At 46.4% G+C, this 11,873-nt stretch overlaps 1 protein-coding gene across 2 annotated transcripts in view; it reads right to left on the bottom strand.

Annotated features, from left to right (window-relative positions):
• The window catches only part of PRMT8 (protein arginine methyltransferase 8), a gene marked incomplete at both ends in the record, with an annotated part of 77,519 nt that overhangs the window by 10,731 nt on the left and 54,915 nt on the right, over window positions 1–11,873 (bottom strand). For both annotated transcript variants that reach the window (XM_080914700.1, XM_080914701.1), the window contains 3 exons: window positions 1,318–1,433; window positions 7,980–8,067; window positions 8,613–8,755. In XM_080914700.1, coding sequence (XP_080770826.1) covers window positions 1,318–1,433; window positions 7,980–8,067; window positions 8,613–8,755 — 347 coding nt within the window. The remainder of the gene's footprint in view (window positions 1–1,317; window positions 1,434–7,979; window positions 8,068–8,612; window positions 8,756–11,873) is intronic.

The following is an 11,873-nucleotide window of genomic DNA, read 5'->3' as shown; positions in this document are numbered from 1 at the left end:
TAGCTTCCTGGAGAGCACGAGAGACCAAACAAAGTCCTGGATTTGCCCCAAGAGTGATCCTCCCTCATTTTCCTTGTTATTCTTCAGATTTCCAAGAAGGAAAGACCTCAGGGGTACAGGGTTTGTAGGAAGACGTGGCTGTATTTCCTCACTATGGCTCCAGCCAGTGCCGAGGAAGGGATGTGCTAGGAGTCTAAGAACGACAGACTAAGACTCAGACCTGAAGTCAAAACTCTTAGGCAGAATGACGCTAACTGGGGGTCTTCAGGTGGCCTTTCCCAATGCCACAGAGATGGTCAAGACAAGGGGCTTCAGTGGATCCTGTGTCCAAACAATGGCTTCCTTGTGTGGGCAAACAGCAGCCTTTTGAAATTTCCCCTCCATTTTTGAGGCCATGAGTTGGCCCCCTCACTTCTGCTAGAAGTGCTTCAGGCCACCAATCCCAGACTTCCAGAAAACAAAGGGGCCCCAGGGGCCCAGAGCCCAAGAGGATGCCCCAGCAGAATGAGAGACAGGTGGGTTGATGAAACTTACACAAGGAGCCGCAGGTTCACATCAGAAAATGAACTTGCACCATATGGAATGGTTGTCTTTCAACCTGAAAAACTAGAGATAGTGACAGGTCGGTTGTATCTGTTTCTATACAATACGTTAGCACACAGGAGTGCTAAAACAGAAACAAGTGCTGGATCCCGGGAGGAACTGGGGCAGAAAACAAGGTGGGGATGGGTTTGATGCTCATTGTTACTCTTTCTAATTAGGAATGATTAGGTTTTTAATTATAATGATGATGATGATGGTGGTGGTGATGGATTAGAAGCCAGTTTCGCAAAGATGCTAACTAGTGAGTCATCTGCATTGAAGAAAATCATATAAGAAAAGATGTTCAGAGTACAGACAAAAGAGGAGGCTCCAGGATGGGGCTGCAGGTGATGTCTGCACGAAACTGATGTGAACTTGGAAGGGCAGTATCATGAGGTCTGAAAGGTGGACACTCAGCCCTGAATTGCCCGCCTATCTTGAGCCTTCGTATCCCTCCTGCCTGCCAGCAGTGTGATCTCTGACTCCCCTCCCCTCATCCTCGAGCCCATCACCAGGGCACCATTCTGGGTCCTACCTTGAGCAGTGCCACCCTGGAGCCGCCTCAGCGGCTCTGCTCCTTAAGATCACTAGCTTCTGACTTGTCACCAGGTTCTGACCAAAGTAGCCTTGGTGCCCTCGGTGGGAAGCCATGCAGGAACTGGCATTACTGGGCTGTCCAGAGTGCCTAACTACCTCCTTAGCATACCCAGGCCCAACCCCAGTGAATCTCCAGACCTTTATTAAACAGGCATTGGTCACCACTTGCTTTGGGTCCACGATGTCCACCAGGGGCTCCTTCATAGCAACATCCCGGATGCAGGTCATGTCAAAGCCATAGACGTTCTCCCACCCTGAGGGGAAAACAGTAGGTCATGAAGGCAGGTAGTAGGACCCCCAAGCACACCCGAGCTCCTGGGCACTACAGGGCAGCCTGCCTAAGACAAGGGAGCAGGATGAAGCTCCTGTTCCCTTTAACTAAAATATTATAAGCATCCTTCTCCTACAAGGGGAGCCTTGCACTGAGCCAGCTGCTCAATCACAGCCCTAGCAAAGGAGAATCCCATTCCGTTAGATCGGCAGAGGTCAGGCAGGTTGGGAAACTTCTCTAAGAAGTTCTCTGGGAAAATGGCAGCAAGGGTAGGGCCATCACCCGAACGGCGTGTTACTTTTTTTGATGCGTGCTTGCTGTCTCCGCTCAGGGCCATTAACTTTCTTGTTACCTGAACTTTTAGTGCAGCAGAAAATTGTGAGCCCTTAAGTGAAACAGTTCCACATTTGATGCCTGCTACCATACCTTGCTCTCTGGGCACTGGGCAGACCCCTCAACCCCCAGGACTCCCCAAGTTTTTTAGAAGTCCTGCTTGCACAGCAGGGGAGATCCAGAAGAGGGCTCATTGCTTCCCATGCCATTGGGCTGGAAAGCACTCACTTAGGGGTCATATCCACCTATGTGTGTGGCAACCATCTTACGGGGCTCTGGGTCGCTCGGGCTTCTCACGAAATGCTTTGGTAAGAAAGCAGACTCAGACCGTAGGAGCCGGTAAGTGAATTTGAGTCTGGTGGCCTAAAACAACCCTTTACTAATGGTGTTAATTGCTATTACTGGTTAATTACTTTTGCTTAATATACCCAACAACCCCTTGAGGGCACCCCCAGGATACCGATGAGAAAACTGGCCCAGGTAAGTTGGAATCTGGCTCATGCACAAACCATAAGCCAAAGTTACATACCAGCCCAGTGATGCGATGTGGAGGTAGGAATAGAGTCAAACTGACCCCTAACCTTTCGGCTGTAGGCCGGGGTAAAAACATCAGGGCATGCAAAGTTCTCCTTGCCAAGAGAGAGCCTGATCAGAGGCTCTGGTCACTGGTAAGCTGGATTTCATTCATCTGTTTATTCTGAGGGGTTTGGAAATGTTTTGAAGTGAAGATGGTTTTGTCTAAACCTTATTAACTGTAAATTTTCTTTTAGCATTTCATCACATCAACAGGGCCTCAGGGACTCAGGCCCCTGTATGTGCATTGAAGAGAGTGGGTGTGGAAGAGGGAGGTGCGGAATGGCCAGAGAAAGAATTGCTGTTCTTTTCCCAGGTACACAAAGATCTCTGGGGTAGGGGGAAGCAGTCAGGAAGAACAATCATTTCCCAGAGGGTGAGCGCTGGTGAGTTCCTGCCTGCAGGGAAGATGCCAGTCACGGCCCATTCAATGACGGGAGGCTGGTGCCAAACCTGAGACCCACATTGTGGGGGCTGGGGAGGCAGCTCATGTGGTAGAGTGTTTGCCTGGCACGAGGAAGCCTTGGGTTCCATCGCCAGAACTGCATAGAGTGTGGTGGTACACGCCTCTGCTCCTAGTGCTCAGGGGTAGAGAAGACCCAATAGTTCAAGGTCAACCTTGGTTCTATAGTGAGTTTGAAGACAGCTTGACTGTGTGAAACTCTGTCTTCAAAATAGACATATAGATTGATAGATGATACAGACAGACATATGATAGACAGACAGACAGAGAGATAGATAGGATGGATTGGTATGTGGATGGTAGGCAGACAGACAGAGACATACATGCATACATACATACATACATATACACATACATCATCACATTGTGAGGAAGAAGCCATCCAACGGGCAGCAGGGTAGGCTTCAGAGAGGAGCATCTGGAGATAGCTCTCTATCCTTCTCCCAGATGACACATATGTACTGGGACAGCCTGTCCTAGGTTTAACCCCTCCATGAAAAACCCCATAGCTGTGCGTCTGTTTCTTCAGTCCCTCCAGGAAAAGTTCTACACGGTTGGTCAACAAAAACCTTAGTGATGCTGTGTGGGGTGGCTGATGAAATTCAAACCTGAGCTCTCGCATTTAGTGTTGCACAGTTTTACTCAAGTGCGAAGCATCTCAGCCTCAGTCTCTTTTTCTTTAAGATGAAGCTGTCGATGGCAATCCACAAGGGCCCTTATGAGCATCAGTGGGTCACTCTATGCAGAATACCAGAGACAGTGCCAGATGCAAAGATAGTCCTTGACTTGTGGCAATCCTCATTATGTGGTTCAAACACCAAGACGGGAAGCTCTTTGCAGCTCTTCTCTTTCTCTAGTCTTGTGTGTAAAAGGGAGGGTGTGGCTTAGTGGTTATGTGTTCTAGAATTATCTGCAATGCTTCTTAATGTGTTGGGCTCTGACCACACCTACTGAACCAGGATCAGCAGGCAGGAAGCTCGGGAAGCTAGACTTTCCCAGATCTGGTTGTTCTACCAAGAGATGAGAATTCCTGCTGGAAGATCTTCTGAGATCTTTTCAAGACCTGAAGTCACGAACTTAAGACCGCATGTCCTTTGTGAATCCTCTTCCAGCTCTTGTGGGCCCTTCCATGTCCTTGGCCCCCAAAACATCTGGCACAGCATAGGCCTGCAGCTGGCCCTTCTCAAGCTGAAGATATTCACACAAGGGAAGCTATCTTTCTTTGCAGCTTGGTTCTCTAGCCTTATGTCTCAGGCTAGACTGTCTTACTGCAGCTTTTTGGGGACAGAGCACCTAGCAATCTTAGGAACACTATTTGGGGTTAGGAGAGTTTGCTGTTCATTCATTTCCCACCAGCCTCTCTTAGCGAAGGTGAGGTCACAATGAGAGGAAGCGAATCAGGTGTGTTGGTTTCTTATATATTGTCTGTGGAAGTGCTGCCATTGCTTATCTGAGGAACATCGGAGGAGCTTACAAATCTTTTGTTGATGGATTAACATTTATTCTGAAACAGACTGTGACCTACAGTAACAGATGCTGTTAAGGTAACATCAAAGCCCCTGATCACAGGCCTCTTGACTGAAGCCCCTATTCCAAAAGCCTGTCAGAGGAAAAGGCCTCTTTAACTATCCCTCATCTCTCTGTGTTGCTGTCTAATGCAGCATCAGTGCCCAACATCAGTGAAGACTTGTAAGACACTAAAAAGATACTATCCAAAGCGAAAAGAATAGGCCAGGCTCAGCTATAGCTAAGATGCTCTAAGTATCCAACCAGCAGAGACTGTAACAAACATGCTAAGGAATCCTGAGGGAAAGGGAATGTATGTTCAATAGATGAGTGGAAAACTTCATCACTGAATGAGAAACGAATGTCTTTAGAGGCCAGTAAAATTCTCTAAACCAGAATTATGCTGTCAGAGAAGAATTCCTGTAATCAGCTTGTTAGCAGAATGGACGGACACATTGAGGAAATAATCAATAAACCTGAAACTGACTCAATAAAAATATCCCAAACTTAAACATGGTGAGAAAAAAAAAATCCAACATCCACAGTATAATGTCAAACACATTTGTAATGAAACTCCCCGAAGGTGAGAATGATCAGATGACTCATTTGTATGGATGATGCCTACATTTTTTTTCCAGATACAGCAATCAACCTGCAGACCCAAGCATTGTACAATAACCCTAATCAGGATTCATACAAGGAAGAACATGCCCAGACAAATCAAAAGAAAAATGTGAGAGAGGGAGGGGGGAGGGAAGGATGGACGGAGGGAGGGAGGGAGAGAGAGAGAGAGAGAGAGAGAGAGAGAGAGAGAGAGAGAGAGGATGAAGATAAAGGAGAAGGAGAAGGGGGAAGGAGGAGGAGAAGGAGGGAGGAGAGATCAAGAGAGACATATACCTAGAAAAACGTACACACACACACACACAAAGAGATAATGTCTCAAAAGAAACAGCAGTGCACATCCCTGATAAGCAAACAGAATACTCATTGGATAGCACAGCAGTTACTCCTCTTCTTTCTCTGATGGGAAAGATCTAAGTGTCTGAGGGCTGAGGGCCAGGACTGCTGGCTCAGAACGCCTCCAGGGAACAGGGGTACCTCGAAGCTCCATTTACAGCCTCTCTATGCAGAATGGAAGGTGTTTATAATATCCTCATGCATTTTAGGCTGTCAGGAACAAAGCAGACAGGCAGAGGGGAAGGAAGGAAAAAGAGAGAAGGGAAAAAACACTTTCAACCTCAGCAGTTTACTTTCTGTAGGTTTGGGCAAGCCTCACTCTTCCACCCCTTGTTCACAATGTTCCTTGTGGTTCTTGGGCCAATTGAAATTTGCCTGTAACAGTTCCCTTGGTAGCCAGCAACCAAAAGCTGTCATTTAAAAATACATTTCTGTATACGGGCCTCTGCTGTTTACCTAAAAAGAAAATGTATCTTAAAAAAAAAATAAGTAGGAACTTAGCTACTAAATAAAGTATAAATGTTAGATTCTTGTTCTTTGGGGATTTAGGGTTTTCATGATGTTTGTTGTTGCCTTTGTTTTATCCTGTGCTGGTGAATGAAGCTCGGTAAATACTCTACCACAGGAGGCTGTAGTCAGCCTCTTAAAAAAGTACTCCAAAGTAAACACTTTATAAGAAAAAAAATGGTGCCTGACTTTTGGTTTTGTTCATTAGTTGCCATTTTTTGTTTGATTGGTTGTTAATTCATTTGTTTTTTTCCTTTTCAGAGTTCTAAACACAGTAATAGGAACTGCAAAAATAAACGAAATGTTCCCCAGTTCTGAGCTGGCTCTAAGTGGCAGCCACTGTGGGTTCATAATGGCTCCTTGCAGTGTGTCTGCTCCAACTGGTTCCAACTGTGCCTGCTCCCAGCTGGTTCCAGTGAGAGAAGCGGGAGAAAGTGAGTTTGTTCTGGAAACCAGAAGGCAGCTCCGTAAAGAGCTTCCTAGGAGCACAATAAATATTTAAGTGGATGTGAGTAAAGAATGAGTCTGAATGTTCTCTCTACATGCTGCCCAGGACAATTACAACCCACAAGCTCCAAAATGTAGTTCCAGTGTGATCTGTATTCTTTTGACACATACACTGAACACTGTTGACCTCTCCGTAGCTTCTTCCGTCTATGATGGGAAGATGTGTGGCCAAGATTCCAAGCTTCCAGAGCAGAATAAGATACTGCTTCACCCCTTCAGAGGCTAACCTGGCCTATTCCTGCACCCACCACAGACTGTGTATTAGGATTTAATTCTTGTGAACCACTGATCTCATGTCGATGACGTCACCTCTCAAAGTCAGGGAACTTGCTCAAGGTTACTCAGTCAGAAAATGGCAAAGCCCACATGTAAAATCCTGGGTTTGGCAGGTGTCAAAGCATTTGCACTAAGTCATCCCACCCCTCTTGATTTTCACTTAGAGGCCTGTGTCCTCCTTTTTGGGGGTCAAATATTAGAAATGACAATGACCTAGAAGGTTTCCAGAGCATGGAGCTGCAAGTCACCCTTTCAATTCTGCCCTCTGAACTTTGACTCTAAACTTTGCCCTTTGACCTTCAGCTTCCAGAAGGGTGTGTGAACAGGCTGGGAACCGTCCACAGCTAGGCAGTGAGCAGGAACCTGGATACAATAGCTTGTGCATCTTAGACCTCTTGCTTCTGACTTGGATTGTTGAAAGGGTTCTTTGCTCCCTGTCATGTGGGTTTCCCGGTGACATGGTCAAGTCTCACCAGACAGAAATATACTGGGTACTGTTCCACCAAATATCAGACCCATGTCACTAAGAACTATGCCCTTTTTAATGAAATAAGAATAAAATAGTCCTTTAGAACCAGATAAAATATCGGCAAAGTGTTTTTTCTTTTCATTTGTTTTTGTTTTGTTTCGAGTCAGGGCTTTAATGTGTAGCTTAGGCTGGCATTGAACTTGAAATAATCCTCCTACCTCAGCCAAACATTGAGATTACAGGAATAAGCTACCTGTATAACAGTCACATCTGCTTCTTTTATTGGGAGTGATGTAGGGAGAGAAAGATGGGGTTTTGCTATGTAGCCTAGGCTAGCTTCAAACTTAGGCTAGACTATAGGCATGTACCACCACACAGAGCTATCTTGCCCTACAGAAGATACTATTCTAACTTGTAAAACATAATGGATACATGTTTACATATGAGTTCCTGCTTCCCTTCCCCTGCCCCCAATCGATTGCGAGTTTCTGCTCCTCTCTGTACCTCATCTCATGTATTCTTAAAGGAAACTCGGAAAAGAACCCATATTTCACCTACTGTGATGAGGGATGGAGGTGAATTTGACCAAAATGACTCCCATTGAGGGATGATTCAAAATGGCTTATTGGGAGCCATGCCGCATCTAGCTGGACACTCCTTCTGTCCTGCTGTTCCCTAAACAAACACGGTTCCCGCTGCCCAAGTGCCGCACTCTATCTTCACCCCCAAGATTTTTTTACCAGCTACATTGTTCGTTTACTCTCTGTAGGCCTCCCACCCTTGGGAACAGAGAGAAGGACTCCAGAGAGGAATCCAGAAAGGGTCCCAGAAAAACTCTTCCAGGACATGGACCGTACACCCTGAAGCTTCTCTCCCCACCCCCCACCCCCCACCCAGGACACAGCAGAAGGTCAACAAAAACACGGAATGTGACTTACAGTGAATTTTGAAGTCTTTGTACTGTCTGTCTTCGATTGCTACCACGTACAAAGCCGCCCGGTCTGGAAACATAAGCCCTCCAGGTTTCTGTTGATGAATTGTGGGGAAATGGGTCTCGTAATCTATTCACCTGACAAAGACATCACATTTTGAACTGCACTTAGAGTCACCGGACGAGCACCCCCTGCCAGCATCTCCCACTCAGTGGACTCACAGCGTAGCTGGACATGGCAGGAACAGTCCACGTTTACTTGACATGGGGAGAATCTGAGGGGACAGGGGAGCTAAAAGGACAAGTGAGGTATAGGTGGCAAATCAAAGAGGGGCAGAGAAGCAGCCTGGTGGCTCTGAGAAGCCGAGGCAAGCCCATGGTGCTCTGGCAGTCTTACCAAATGAGTTTCTGCTCCAGCCAGAGAGGGCAAAGTTAGACCTTACTATGTCATACATTCTGACAGCTGGGCATGTTGGGCCAGGGTCGATCACTCGGTCCCCTGAAGCATTTGTGCTTTGAAGAGAGAGCCACGAGACAGGTGATCCTCTAGCCCGTTCCTCTCTGAACTTCTCATATTTCTCCCAGGCTGGAAGCCAGACAGCCACCAGAGTGATGCGGGGCCAGCATGCAGACCACTTACCAACCACTTGTCCCTGGCAAAGATCACGGTGTTGAGCATAGACTCATAGAACAGACAGTAGCCCATCCACTCGCTGATGATGATGTCCACCTTCTCCACGGGCAGCTCCACCTCCTCCACTTTACCCTTAAATATGGTAATGACTAGAAAACAAGAGCCCAGAGCTGTGCTGTTCGAGGACCCAGCCTGCGGCTAGGATGTGACTTACCTCAGTCTTAATCAGAGGAATTTACTCAAGTCATGTAATCTGCCCTAAGCAGTAAGCACATTATCATCAACTTCTCTTATAGCTAAGGAAACTGAAGTCTTGCAATGAGACAGTGGCAGTAGAAACAGAGTCCAGGTCTGATGGAATGGGACTTTAACAATCCCCACGGTGCATGCGCTCCTCTGCTCCATGGGAGGTGACCATGATGGCTCAGACCAAGGCCCTGAACTCAGTGGCTGCCCACCTAGTGTCTATGGAGGGAGCAAACTGGAGTTTTGAAAAGACCTTGGACTCAGCAGGCAGAGAAACCCAGGATGAGATGCTGGGTCTTCTAATTAGCTGTCTGCTTTTACACACATTGCTTGGCTGTGCAGTTCCCATGCATTTCCCCAAAGGCTACTAAAAAACATGAGGTCTCTGTTGGGGCTCGTTGTAATGAAGAGATGAAACAACATCTCAAAGTACCAGGCTTGTAGCTGAGGTTCAACAGAAGGTTGACATGACAGACACATTCCTTATTTAACAATAGAGGGAGGAGTGAAAGGGATGGGGTCCCTGTGAGAAGTGATTCTCAACCCCATTACAGCAGAAGAATGATCTTAGTTGGGCTTTGGATGAGTGGACACAGAAGGACACATGATTTTTGTATTCTTTGATGTACAAGTTGAGAGAAAAAAACAAGCATAGGGTGTGCTGTAGCACTGTAAAGGTGTTGTATCAGTTGTCTGTTCCTCTCTGAACATCTCCCCTGAAAGGCCACAACTTGAAGCTCTCAAACCCTCCTTCTGTGACAGCCCCAGGGAAACCCACAAAATACTCAAGCTTTGTTAACAGAACTGAGCAGAAGCCCAGACCTCAGTGCCTCAGACCAAATAAACCATGTTTGTCTTGAATCCAAGGCAATTGGTTCCTGCTGAAGGCTCCTCAGCAGCAAAAGGCACATAGGCCAAGACCATTGAGGAGTGTCCTCAGAGTTGAGGGTGCTATCAGCAGCCGGAGGGTAGCTCCCTCTCTCTCACAATTCATCAAGGTTTAATTGGACTTTATAAAGTGTGCAGCATTACTCACAGCTATCCACACTCACTGTCCACCAGGGACACCTGTGTGCCCTACCTGGTCACCACTTGTGACCCCTATGCTCAGGAAGGAAGAACAAAGTAAAGCCAGACTTCTCCAAAAATTTTGGAATGAGTGGGAGAGTCCAATGTTAAGCCTGTGGTTCTTTGGGAGGCTGAGACCAAAAAGAAAGAACTTAGCTAAAAGAAGGACTCATGGCACACCTTGAGAATTCCCAAGGGAACAAAGTCAAGGGCTTTGGGAAGTGACCACACAGTCCCCAACGTACTTCTCACTGAAAAAGAGCCACGTACACTCATGGCCTTTCGCCTGGTCATCAGCTTGCAGAATTTGGCTTGTTTTGCTTTGCCCACAGTTTTACATGGTTTAATGGCCTTCCTTTTGTTTTGGGGTGTGTTTGCTAGTTTGTTTGTATTTGTTTTTCTTTGCACATCTGTTAAGGTGCTTCCCTTGTGTTTATTTGCAGGTGTATAGCTTTGGGTTCTTTGCTCCCCTGTAATATGGCATGGCCTCCATATGACCAAGAATAATATCCACTTCTGCCTCTGGGCTTCTATAGCCCCATTCTGCTGCTTAACGCAAGGCTTTGCCTAGGATGACCTCAGGGATACTTAACGAAGGAAGTTATTTAAGAAAGAAAGAGGCTTACTTTGGGCTCGTGGATTGAGGACACAGACTATTGACAGGGAAACCATGGCAACAGGAACATGAGGCATCTGCACTCAGGAATGAGAGAGATGATCTGGTTCTTAGTTCACGTCCTCTCTTTATTCAGTCCTGAATTCTATCCCATGGGCGATGGCTATCCCAAGGTTAATATGGGTCTTCCCACATTATTACTTTAATATAGAAACTCCCATGATTACTTTAATTTAGACATGCCCAAGATTGTCTCCTAAGTGAAATAGATAGTATTAACCATCATCCATGTATGTATATATGCATGTATATAATATATGTATTATCTGTCTATCTATCTATCTATCTATCTATCTATCTATCTATCTACCTACCTACCTACCTACCTACCTACCTACCTAAGCTGTCTACCTAATCTGTATACTTACCTATTGTAATCCATGTTGATCAGAACATAGTAGCTAATAAATAAGAGGGCTAGCACAGGGAACAGAGAAGGAACCCACGAAATATTCCATATACACTTGTTTATCAGACCAGAATAAAAGCACACATCCTTTGCTTCCCATAGCTCCATCATTAACTTGGTTGGATTTAGAATCAGCATGGACCTATACCTCCGCGTGTGTCTGTGAGGATGCTCCCAGAAAGATTTAACTGAAGAGGGAAGACCCAGCAGAATGTTGGCAGTTGTATTCTAAGACTGGGTCCCCTAACCTTCAGTCTAAAGGAAGAATGAGCACCAGCATTCATCTCTATCTGCTTCCTGACTGCGGACGCAGCATGATCTGCTGCGTTATTCCACCACCAGGCCTTCCCAGACAGGATGGAAGTTATCCTCAAACTGTGAGCCACAAACTCACTCCTCCTCAAGGTCAGGGACTTTATCCCAGCCATGAGAAAAGGAACCTTCCCCATGTACAGCTCACCATAGACATTCTCTAGATGTCCACAGCCAACACCTGTAACACCTCAACATCTATGTTCAGTATCACATGCTGCAAGATGTGGCCTACTGGGACAGGGCACATGTCAGTGACTTGGGGGACTACTGGCTCTCATTAAGCACGAGGCTAGCTCAGGGGACTGTGTAGACAGGCATACAAAGCTCTGTTGTCCTTGTTCACAGAGAGGCTCTTGGAGGGGTAGAAGCATTCATACCCAAGGCTCTGAACAGCTGCAGAACCCCTTGCCAAGTCTGGACCCCGCGTCACCAGGGCAGCATAAGTTCAAGGTGACTTTGAGGTCGCTATCTGGAGCTGTGTTTCCGGGCTGTAAGAATGATGGAAAGTTTGTCCAACTAACTGTGACAGGACCCTGGTTCATAAATTTTACAG

This window comes from Micromys minutus, assembly GCF_963924665.1.
Source record: "Micromys minutus genome assembly, chromosome: 3".
In the NCBI taxonomy this organism is placed as follows: Eukaryota; Metazoa; Chordata; class Mammalia; order Rodentia; family Muridae; genus Micromys; species Micromys minutus.
The sequence above is the reverse complement of the archived record's forward strand: the minus strand, read 5'-3'. Positions and strand labels throughout refer to the sequence as shown.